The sequence below is a fragment of the Pelmatolapia mariae genome, linkage group LG3_W (genome assembly GCF_036321145.2).
Source record: "Pelmatolapia mariae isolate MD_Pm_ZW linkage group LG3_W, Pm_UMD_F_2, whole genome shotgun sequence".
NCBI lineage: Eukaryota > Metazoa > Chordata > Actinopteri > Cichliformes > Cichlidae > Pelmatolapia > Pelmatolapia mariae.
Window position 1 is genome coordinate 52,480,621 of NC_086229.1, and position 12,278 is coordinate 52,492,898.

Sequence of the window (12,278 nt, forward strand, 5' to 3'; positions counted from 1 at the left end):
GAGGCTGTGAATTATACTGTGCGTTTTGTTTGTGTGCTTGTGTGTGCAAAGGGGGAGGGCGGGTTACCTGACAATTACCTTTTAAGAGCAGATGGTAGGAAACTGAATATTCAAATAAAAGTTAGAAATACTTGCTTAAAAATATACTGGTGGCAGGGGTGGGGGCCAAAGCCTAAAGACCCTACCCCCAACACCCCCAACCCTGCAACCCCACTTATCACAAATAATGTGGTAATAGAATATGGAATTTGTTATTAAGCCGTTTATGAATATGGTGAGTTAACAAACAGTAGACACAATACACACATTCAAATACTGTACTTTAGTTTTAAGTTTTAATAAAGTATTACTGTTTTCTGCTTCAAGGCATTAATTTTGAGAAATATAGCATAATGATAATAATAGTTGTTGTGAACTTTACAAACCACCCAGCAGTATGTAAAGTCAAGTTATAAAATAAAATAAGCAAATAACAATTGCTCAACAGAATGTCAATATAATAAACACACTTATGCATCAATAATTACTATTTAATATGTTCATTCAATACTTATAATAATGTAACATTTTGTATGTATAATGTTTAGTTTTGACAAAGCACACTGCTTTGGTAAATGATCTGAGTACTTGTTTATCACTGAGCAATTTATTAATATGTGTGTCGAGCCAAATACATGACAGGAAGAGAGAGAGAGTGACGTCAGAACACGTCGTACGGGGGGTGGGGGGGGGGGGGGGGGGGGTCGTTGGGATGCGCATTGAAAGGTTCTTTGTAGCACCAAAAAAGGTTCTTCTATGGCATCAGTCTAAAGAACCACTTTTGGTTCCAGTTGGCACCTTTATTTTTCTGAGTGTAGTGCTCCGATTACCACTGGGACCACCTTCACCTTCACTCTCCACATCTTCTTCTCTGAGCCCTTGGTACTTCTCAAGCTTCTTCTGATGCTTCTTTCTGATGTTGCTTTCATTCTGAACCGCTACATCTCTCACTACGGCCGCTTTCTTCTGTTTGTCTACCACCACTATGTCCGGTTGGTTAGCCACCACCATTTTTTCCATCTGGAAGTCACACAGGATCTTAGCTCGGCCATTCTCCACCACCCTAGGACTGCGCTCTTCTGGACAGAGATCTTGGATGTCGTTCCTGGGATCTGCTGGATCCGCTATCGTTTTATAAAAGTGCTTTATAAATAAAATTGGCTTTTTATAATATATTACATATTTGGGAAGATTTTGATCAGATTTTGATCAAAAACCACCTCCCACAGGCTGACTCTGAGTCTGGAAAACACCCTACCTAAATAAATAAATAATAAATAAGTAAATGAAGTATCGACCTATTTGCTCTTTTATTACAGCTGAGGGCACGTCAACATATCAAATTGAAATCTTTCACCACTACTTTCATGCTTTTTCACATGAGTGTTTTTCTCATATAAAAACAACAATAAGTTTTGATATGTCAAATTTTTAACTTTCTAATTCAAACATTTGACAAGATTACCTGAAATCTATTACGTCAAAATTGTGGGATAGTATGAAATTTTGACACATGAATAAAAAATTTTATTTTTCATTTTTTTGTGGTGGAAAGAAGCTTCCAGATTTTTTTCATATTACAAAGATTTTTTTTTTTTAAAGTCAGTGAAGCTTCTTAAAAATTAAGCACTCTCTGAGATAAAGCTGTAAATTTACAGGGAAAATACTGTCAGACTTTATCCCTCTTCATTCTGGGATTAATGCAAAAAAAGAAAAGAAAATTATCTGTTAGAAGAGAAATAAAAGAAAAAAAAAAGGACTTTATAAAGTTTTTGTTAAACACTTTTTACAAGATACACATGAAGTCACCACGAATGTAATAATAACAAACCCATGGAATAAATAAAATTAATATACACACACAAAAAATGATTGTTTTTAATGGGACCACCTGACCGGAAGCAGTGTCAGCTCGTTGCTCTGGTCGACTCACGCTTGGTTCGGTGTTGTCATAGTGACGACGTTGAGTTTGCTGGCAGCGTGGAAAGTTTTTCTCTAATAAAAGTGGCGGTGAGTTCGTGTTTCTGCGCTTCTTTCTCCGTGTGTTACATTTAAAATCTTAGCAGGGTTACTGTTATTTTATTTATTTTTTTGTTATTCCGGTTTAATAAAACGGTTTAATGAAATTAGCTCCACGTTCTAGCTTTTCGGGTGCACCTCACCCGCTTCACCGTCACGAGCAGCTGGTTGTCTTTCTTTCGGTAATTCAGGAGCTCTGCGTGTGTTTTTAAAAAGTGCAGCTGTAAATATCACAATTAAACTCCAGAATATTCTACCTAACTTATTCTCACTTAAATTATTGTAATTGTATTTAAAAGACCTGCGCTCTTTGGTGACCCTGTTAGATGCAGCAAAACTGTTCAAATCAAGATAAAAATATAATAGTGGGAAAAACAAACCCTGTGATTTTAGAAGAGGCATCAGTGTTAAACTGATTGAAGTTTATACATAAAGTTTTCTGTGGGGTGGGGTCCTCTCTCTCTCCACTAGGTTGACCTGCAGGTGAAGATGAACACAGCAGTTGGGTTTCTCCCTGAAATTAATACAAACAAAAGCAAACAGAGGAGCAGCACTTACTACAGGTAAGGACCAGCTGCAGGGCAGGAAAGGGCAGAGAGCAAGGAGGATATCTCACCCTATCCCTAGCACGTCCTCTGTCACATCAGCTCTCTGCATGTCCTCTGTTATTACATCCACGAATCTTCCTCTTTTCCTCCTTTTTCTTTCCTGGAACACCCACACAGACATTCTCATGACCTTGTCTTTACTTCTTCATCAACATCAAAGCAAACATCACTTGTGCAGTGCTTATCAGTGTATTCACTTAATACTAGGGGAAAGTATTCCACTGCTTTCTTTATCAAAGATATTTCATAGTGCTCAGTTAATGAAAACAAGCACCACATAACTGACAGGTTGTTGTATTACTGATGTGTTTTCTGTGTCATGCCATAACCTGCTGATATGCTTTACATCTTTGACAGCATGGCATTAGAGTGAGGACAGAAGTAACCCTCAGAGTAAACTTTAACCTCACTTTCAGTGTTCGGTGCAGCTCTTACAGCTGCTGGTTGGTCTCTTAAAGAGAGGGTGGAAGTGAAATATGCCCTTGCCTTTTTATGGACAGAAACAGGAAGTTGTAATCAGAATATGTGGCAACTTACCCCGCTATCAGATGTATTGCAGTCATCACTTACTCCATGTGCATCTATTATGTTTCAGTGTCATTCATTTCCACTTACTATTAACTGATGAACTGTGGCACTATTAAAGAATATTTGATTTCCTTCAGTGATGACTGACGCAGTCCTGAAGTATTCAAACAGTGTTTCCTCAGCATAACCAATGCGCTCCACCTACACAGAGTGTGCTTAGAAAGCAGCACTGGTGCTAACTGCAGGTCTTTGGAAGTAATTTCCACTTAAGGCTTCTTTGTTTAGAGCAGCACTCAATGTGCTGGAGAGTGCAGTGACATAGCAGCAGGGTATCAGTCTCTGAAGTAATGATGGGAACTCAACTTCCCGTGTGTGTGTGTGTGTGTGTGTGTGTGTGTGTGTGTGTGTGTGTGTGTGTGTGTGTGTGTGTGTGTGTGTGTGTGTGTATTTTAGCAGGATGAAGCAGACGAAGGAGTCCCTCAGAGCCAGACTGGGCCCGGCTCGACCAGCAGAGAGTCTGACCAGGAAAGAAATCGCTCTGTGAGTTCCTCCTCAGTGTCACTGGGTGGATTTTAACACAGGCACCACCACTTTAATCACCATTTTATCATATTTGACAATGTCTCTGGTTGTAGTAGTGGGCACTCATAGGGATCATTTTATGCGAGCGCGCTCAGAGCCTGCAGCTGAGAGCCCAGCTTAGTAGTGAAAGTTTATAACCACCATCGTAGTCCCTGTGATCTCTGACTGTGGTTTGATATTTTGTGGAGTAAGTATATAACGGCAAATCACAACAACAGTTGCCTCAAGGCGCTTATTGTAAGGTAAAGACCCTACAATAATACAACTAACACAAAGAAAACCACAGCACAGCTCTCAGGTGTACAGGTGCCAGTCAGCAGTTAGTTTAAGGAGTTAGAGATGTACTGCTTAGCAATCGTGACCATGAAATCTGAGTGGTGTGAGCACCCTCTGCTGCAAAGAGAGGGGCTGCAGACTGATTTTTCTCCTGTGACACGCTCACGGTGAGCTGCCTAACATCTTCTTCCTCCTCTCTCACATCTGTAATCTTTACTCCTCCTCCTCCATCTCTCACATCAGGTTCAGAAGCAGTCCGAAGCAGAGCATCTGTGTGCGGCTGCTGCAGGAAGGCTTCCACAGGTATCTGTTTCTCCGTCAGCAAGATAAATGTTTAATGTCTGACTCAAAAACAAGATTCTGCAGTCGTAGGCTGACTGTTGCACAGTTTTCCGCCTACAAGAGCTGATGTACAAAAACAAAATTACCGTCAGTGTGATCAAACACTCACGGACATGATAAACATGTTTTTTTATAATGAAGAACTGATTGTCCATTAGACATGCAACACATTTCATTATTTTACACAGGACCCAGCCAACACTGTGCTTGTTTCCTATTTTCCTACAGCACCCAAACGCCTCAGAGCCAGCTGTTTTCCACTGTACAATGATGTTAAATATCTAGCTGAGCTTTTCCTTCATGCAATCAACACTTTCACCCCCAAACTGCACAGAGTGGCACTTTTTAAGTCATCTTATTTTGACAGCAGCTTTGAGCCCTCATAAGTTTCTTAGTGCTGGAGACAGGTGTGTGAGATTTTCGGGCTTTGTTAAAATCTGCAACCAAAGATAAAACCTTCTCATGGGGTACGTCTCAGTTTCAACAGCAACACTGCATTCATTTAATGTCTATGACACAGGGGGAAAAGAGCCGGTACTCTGGAGGTTTGATCTGTTTTCTGATCATTCGCTGGAGAAACCTTCAAAATGCATTTTATGTTTTGTTTCTCCCCCACATGTTGATACCAGACTCATCCCACTGCTGTGATTCCTCCTGTGTTATATTGAATCTCTGTTTGACGGTTTATGGCTGATGCAGGCGCGTTGAGCATTTGAAGTTATTGCTATTAAAGAAAATCCGACTTGGAGTAATTAATCCTGGATGCAGCAAACTCCAGTTTCCCTTTGAAAGGATCATTAGAAATAGACTGTACAACAAACAACTGCATTATAAATAAAAAAGAATTCATGGAAGATGGAGGCTCTGTCACAGTTGATGTTTCGCTTCAGTGCAGCACATTTCTGACAAACATTGGACTGGTGCTCTGACGTGCTTTGGTAGTAGCCTGCTTTTCCCAGGTGGTCAGCCGGGTTTTTATTTATCTCCTTAGATTTCAAAATTACACAAAGTTAAAAAGATCCCCAAAAAATGTCTTTCTGTCATTCAGGTCGTTCTCTGAGCTCGTCTCTCTGCTGCACTCTGATCAGGACTGGAGGGCGACGGCTGAACCGGGATCACTCAGGCTTCGTGCTCCTCCTCTGGTGGAACAAAGACACAAAATGGAGACCATTAGCCAGCACCTGAGCTTGGCTGAGGAGGCTGAAAGGACCGGTACACACACACACGCACACAGAGCCTCGATTCAATCCTTCTGATTCCAGTAAGGCTTCATTTATTGATTAGATCAGTGGGTTTGTGTGTCAGTGACATAATGAGTGTAAAGTTGTTGTTGTTGAACACAGAACAAGACTGCGTCCATGGTTCAGGACCAGGTGACTTCTGTTGCAGGTATCTGGTCCACCGTCTGCGAGGAGCGTCTCCTTTTGGGTCGGTTCTTCTCAGACCCCGAGGACCTCTGGCTCCGCTTCTACTTCTACCACAGCTGTACTGACAGAGAGAAAGGGAGGTTCTCCAGAGCAGCCACCGAGGCCCAGGCCTGCCTGACTGAGCTCTACCTGGATCGAGGTGCACACACCGAGTATAGTGACAGTGAATGATCAGAATCACAGCACTTTATTAATCCCTGAGGAAATTATGTGGTCACAGTTGCTCCAAGACAGTAGAAACAGTAACTGACTAATCTGAATTACTAACGATGACAGTGAATAATGAAACTCTCTGTCTGTCTGCTCTTAGCCTGTCTTAACATCCAAGCATCCATTCAGCCGCAAACTTGGCTGTTTTATTTCTGGTGAGCGCAGTGCCAAGGTCGAGGTGATTTAGATGAGCAGCACTAAAAACTGCGGCCAGTAAAACCTTGAATCACATTCAGATTAAAAGAAAATCAAAGCTGAACATGAAGTTTTGTTTTCTTCTGTGTGTTTTATTTTTATGTGAGACTGAGTATAAGTTAAAACTTTTCCTTTTGTCACCTACAATAAGACCTTATTTAACTTCCATTTGCAGTGAAAGGTGTGGCTTCTCCTTTCAGTTTGATCCTGAAAAGTTCATTGTAAATATTGATCATAATTAGAAACTTAAACATTTTAATTATTGTAAAATACCAGCCAACCTTGCAGTCCATCTGTAGTATGTTTTAGTACCACTGCTGCCCACACTGTGGGAGTGTCTAGTGCTCTGCTCTGTGTGTAAGTGGAGAGCCGCAGATGTACACACAGGCATACTTGTCCTTCGCTGACACTGATGCATTAGTCTCTTACCTAAAGAGGGCAGTTGTGTGTTGGTCCTTTGTGAGTGTTGTAGCTGTGTAGACTCACCAGGGGGCAGTGTTGAAAAGATGTGGAACAACCACATGAGATCTCCTCTTGCTTGTGCTGTTATTGGTCCTCGTGATAAATTACAACATACAACACCCCAACCATCGGACAACCCTCTATGAGCAAGCATTTGGAGACGGTGGGAAGAAAAAACTCCCTTTTAACATGAAAAAACATCCGGCAGAGGAAGCTTCAGCCATCTCCTGCTACCGGTTGGGGGTGACGAGAAGAAGACAAGACAAAGAACACACTGTGGAAGAAAGCCTGAGATTAAAAATAACTAACTCAAATTAATAATTTATTGTGCCAGGGCGGTGCAGAGAAGACAAGAAAGATGGAAGACACACCGACCTGAATGCAGCCCTCTGTGTTAGTCTTATGGTGTATGGGTCACCTGATTGACCCTGTGAGCTAAATCAGCACTCAAAAAATGAAACATTCTTCACTTAGACGATCTAAAACTCAAGCTTATTCCCTCAAAACCAGCTAGATGTTTGGTATTTTTATTTGATTTAGTTTTTTTGTTGTTGTTTTTTCTCTTTATTTTCCTGTGACGGTTGAACTCATGTTGCACTCACTCTTATAAAAATGCCACCTCTCTCAGGTGAGCTGGAGGAGGCGAGGCAGCAGGGAGAGCTATGCCGCGAACAGGCGGAGGACGGCGGCTGGCTGGACTCAGACGGTCGGCCCCTGAAGCTCCGGGCCTGCCGGGATCTGTGGAAGATCTACAGAGAGCTGGCGGAGGTGCCGCTGGCCGCCGAGGACCACAAGAAGGCCCTGACGCTGCTGCACGAAGGCAACAGCAGGGCCGTGGAGTGTAGGTGGAACCAGGGCTGAAAACACAGTGAGAGGCAGCGCATCGGAGTAATCTATGCATGGAAACACACACACGTGTAACATTTAGATTAAAAATAGACAGAGGAGGAGGTGTTTGTGCTGAGAGGATCACAGTGAAGGCAGAAGCAGAGAAATATTCAGCAAAACAACGAGTACCACGTTTTCAGAGGGGGTTAAGAACTGGTCCTGATAGCTACAGAGTTTGAAATGTTTATTCTTCTGAAGAAGGAGGCGATTTGTCTGTTTATTTATTCTGTTTATTAAAATAAATTACAGGTTTTTTTAACCATAATCAAAGCGAAAGCCTCAACTCAGTCGCCAAAAAGAATTTCATTTCTGATGCATCAGAAGAATCGAGCAGAGACAAACTATAAAGAGTTCATTTACGTTACGTTCATTTAGCACAGTTTGTTATTCACCTCTAAACCAGCCTGTAGTGCTCTTATCCATCTAAATCAGGGGTGCAAACATAAGGCCCGGGGGCCAAAACTGGCCCACAAAGACTCCACTTTAGCCCCACTGGACAGTTTTAGAAAACACAAAGGAAGGCTTGAAGTTTGGATTTTTAACTGCGCTTTCATAAGTTTTACAGCTTTATGTTTATTGTTTATTTATTGATAATTTATTATTTATTGATATTGATATCGACGTCTCCCATCTCGTGCTACACCAAAGAAATTAACAAATATATAATTTATGTTGAAAGCTTTGTGGTTCGATGTAAACATTAATAACACCACACTCAGTGACCTGAAGGTCAAAGGTCAGAAAGGTCTGAAAATGCGTGTGAATGCGAGACAAGGATTTTCAGTTGATACCATGGGTGTATCTACTACAAGGTTGGGGTTATCGCTGGGCATTTGATAAACAAACATCTATTATTATTATTATTTTTAAAGTATTTTTTTACAAAAATCCTGATGATTTTACTTTGAAAATCACAGGAAGATCTTCGAATTCGAAAACTAAAACCTATATATGGATAAATTCCTCAATAGAAGTCGGGCCTGCCAAACAGACATCAAATGGACTCTGCTTAAAAGATCCTTTAAAGTGAGGCTGTCATATGATTAGTTAGATCAGTTAGATCAGAAGATTAGTGTTTATAACGTAGTTTTTACTTTTACGTCTGTTTCAGCTGAAGACAAACACATGAAGGGGGAGGCGGCTTTCCAAGTAGGCCTGGCCTATCAAAGAGCAGGAGACCACAGCACAGCCAAAAAGGTACCAAAGATTGTGTTTGATTTCTGAACGGCACGAAGAAACCCAAACTTCATCACCTCTGTGTTCAGACCACTCTGCTGAAGATATTACTCTTTGAACAGCTGGTCAGTAAAGTTTTAACAGCTGTTACTCAAAGACGTGAACAAAGTGTCATAAAAGTTGGAGCAAAAGGTGAGCTTCAAGCAGGTAAAGAAAATCAAGGGCTCGGGGAGAGAGGGAAAGACACGACTCGATAAAAAGGAGGACAGGATCATTTATACCATGATGAGGAAGAGGAGAGAGCAGAACAAACACGCTGGGAATCAGGAAGACAGACAGGAAGTAAAACTCACACAGGACAGTGAAGAAAACGGACTTTCAAAGTAAAATAGGAAGAAAGCAAACGCAAACATTAAACAGAAAAGAAGAGGGACTAAACAGTAACAGAGAAAAGGGAACACAGGAGGTTAATGAGATTAAGGGTGGTTTCCAGGAAGTCGGAACTTCTAAGTTCCCAGTCAGAATTTTCATAGGCAAACACCGAGCATTCTCCATCCACGAACAAGCTGCAGCTGCGTTTTTAAGTGCAAAAACACAAATATTATGCTGTATTACTAATGACGCATGAGTAGCTGTGTTTACTAACAAGAAAAGCAAATCCTGTTTTTCACGCTTTTCCAGCTTTCCTGCTGGAATACAATAACTCAGGAGGGATGTTACTCCTGATGTCTCACACACAGCTTTGAATTAAATGGAATAAGACTGAAACCAGGGAGACAGATTAAGAGGTGTTAATAGTAAAACCCAAGAACAGAAAATCAAACTCAAAAACACAGAACCCGAGGGCAAAAAGGCAGTTTAGGTGGGACTATTTTAGGCTGCGGATGAATCCACATGTGTGTGGTGTTAGGTAGCAAGTCACACAAAAGAGCCACTTACTGTGTTTTTAACAGATTTCAGTGGAGCCCCATTTCATACGCACATCCCCCCAAAAATTATTCAAGTTTTGTGTGTGTGTGTGTGTGTGTGTGTGTGTGTGTGTGTGTGTGTGTGTGTGTGTGTGTGTGTGTGTGTGTGTGTGTGTCCAGTTCTTTAACACCAGCATGGAGATTTTTCACACCCTAGACGACACAGACAGAGTGGTGAAGGCCTACAAAGCTTTGGCAAAGTCTCTAAAGAGGTACACACACACACACACACACACACACACAAATGTATTATAGTGACTAAAACTGAATTAAAAACATTTAATTTAGTTACAGTAAAGAAAAAATAGACTTTAGGTTAAAAAAAACTGCTTACAAATCTAAACTAATTTAAAAAAAAACACAAAGGAAATTTCTAGTTTAAGTAAAGTTTATCAGCACAACATTGACAGGTCTCTGTGCAAATGTGAGTCAAGTAACCTTCTTGTAGTCAAGTGTTCATTTTCCATCTTCGTGTGTGTGTGTGTGTGTGTGTGTGGCACAGCGAGGGATACATCGAGGAGGCGGTCGCGTGTCTGGAGAAGTTAGCCGCCATGTCTCGTAGCAGCGGACTGCATCACAGACTGATCGACGTCCATCTGTGTCTGGGAAACATCTACTTCAGCAGGGTACCAATCACACCCCACAGTATTCAGTGCAGGAATCAATAACCAATCACACTGATTTATAGCAGCTGAAAAATGTTAGCTTTGCCTCGTAAACACCTGGGCTTGCTTCCCCATCTCTGTGTGTCTCTGTAGAGTCAGTATGTGAAAGCTGCTGAGTACTACCTGCAGGGCTACAAGGTGGCCTGCACCACAGAAGATGTGGCTCGGCTGCAGAGAGCGCAGGTCGGTCTTTTCTTTAAGTCTTTAGCCCTCGGCCGTAAAAGGCTGATGAGGTATCCTTGTCACACAGTTTGTGAATGCAATACCTCGGGAACAAGGATGACATGTTACCTCTTTTATACACTTAAGATAAAAATAGAGTAAAGGATACACTTGTGCATCCTTCATTAGAGTCCTTCTGCTGCCTGTCCTTCAGCCTGTGAACTTTGAGACCTGTGACTCAGGAAGTAGTCATGAAGTTAAATTGACTGAAGAGTCTGAGGACATTTCCTCACAGTTTATGTGGATCCAGATGTCGACTGTAAGGCTGTGACCCTGCTGCTTTTCCTCCATCAGGTGTTGGTGGCCTCCGCTCACGCCCACGCCACGATTGGAAAATACAGCGCCAACCTTACCTCAACCTCGCCCGCCGCTCTGGAGGCGCTGCTCGCCTGGAAGGTGAAACGAGGACGCGAGGACCTCAGTGTGGATTCCGAGGACTACTACTCTCCTGCCTGGTTTTAACAGGCCGTCGTTTGACAATATGAGGGAGAGAAAGGAGAAGAGTTACCTGTTACCGTGAATAAAGATGAAACCCTGAAACACCTGCTGTGTGCTTTGTCGAGGCCAAACGTTTTGGCAGCAGCACAAATTTACTATTTAAATTTTTCTTCAGATGTTTTTTTTTTCATGTGGCATCGAGATATCATACAGATGTGATGGAGTGAAGAACAATCATGAGCATTTCATAACATGCAAAGACTTTTATTCATAAACAAATCAAATTTATACAAAGAGTCAGTATTTACAGGGCTGACCCTGTAAACTTGCTATAGGTATGAATGGTTGTCTGTCTGTGTTAGCCCTGCGACAGTTTAGCAACGTGTCCCGCGTCTCGCCTAAGACTCATTTTTACTGTCATTCAAACATTTGACAGGAAGGAAACACAGATCACAGTAATGCAGCATGCTAGCAAAGACTATAGGATGCTATATGATAGCTGGGATAGCCTAGAACATCTACGATCGTTTACCCAAATCTCGCCTCCGTATAGTATCAATTAAAAATAAGAGTGAAAATGATAAACGCTAAACTAAAGATGGCTCCTTTAGAAACCTTTCCTTCTCTCGCACTGCACCATGGTTTACTTTTGAATTGTATCAGCTGAAGGCCATCATCCACAAAGAAATGTACAACAGTCATAATGATGTCATTACAAGGACGCTCCTTATCACACAGGTCTAATCACAGCATGTCACGAGATCCCTTTTCTGCATAGTTAACAATGTACTACAACCACACAATTCATCTGTACTCAAGCACTTGTAATGTTTTAATGTCAGTTTTTATACTCAGTGTTAAAATTTAGCTTTATTGACTTGATATATAGTTTGTTTGTCATTGGTTATTGTTCATAAGTCTTCTATTAAAAGTGACCTTGAGTGTTTTAAAAGACGTTAAATACTGAATACAAAACTGTGGTAAGAAGAGAAATGGACATCAAAGCATGAGGTTTGGGATTTCAGCCTTATTTACATGTTATATACTGTTGTTCTCCAAGTCAATTAAAATTTGTCTATTTTGTTTTGTACAAACTTCAATTTTTAAAAATATTTTTATGACTTGTTCACCTAAAACAATCCCTCATTATAACAATTTTCTAAATATTTTTTTTACATTTTTTAAAAATGTTTGCTATGATTATTTGTTTATAGTTAAATAAATGGCACATAT

The 12,278-nt window shown here is 41.1% G+C and overlaps 1 protein-coding gene across 1 annotated transcript; it reads left to right on the forward strand.

Moving 5' to 3' along the window:
* The first annotated feature begins 3,651 nt into the window (after positions 1–3,651).
* On the forward strand, positions 3,652–11,069 carry ttc29 (tetratricopeptide repeat domain 29). Its single transcript, XM_063468695.1, has 11 exons — positions 3,652–3,734; positions 4,296–4,355; positions 5,443–5,606; positions 5,784–5,960; positions 7,317–7,544; positions 8,664–8,773; positions 9,841–9,932; positions 10,223–10,346; positions 10,479–10,705; positions 10,737–10,803; positions 10,902–11,069. Exons 1-11 carry the CDS (start codon positions 3,652–3,654, stop codon positions 11,067–11,069), a joined length of 1,500 nt encoding a protein of 499 aa, XP_063324765.1.
* Positions 11,070–12,278: the final 1,209 nt, after the last annotated feature.

What these genes read in the sequence shown, in the direction of transcription:
- ttc29 (XM_063468695.1), top strand. Translation starts at nt 3,652, where the DNA reads ATGAAGCAGACGAAGGAGTCCCTCAGAGCCAGACTGGGCCCGGCTCGA. An exon ending in CTGCAGGAAGGCTTCCACAG is followed by an intron (nt 4,356 to 5,442) that starts GTATCTGTTTCT and finishes TCTGTCATTCAG; the next exon opens with GTCGTTCTCTGAGCTCGTCT. An exon ending in GAAACATCTACTTCAGCAGG is followed by an intron (nt 10,347 to 10,478) that starts GTACCAATCACA and finishes GTGTCTCTGTAG; the next exon opens with AGTCAGTATGTGAAAGCTGC.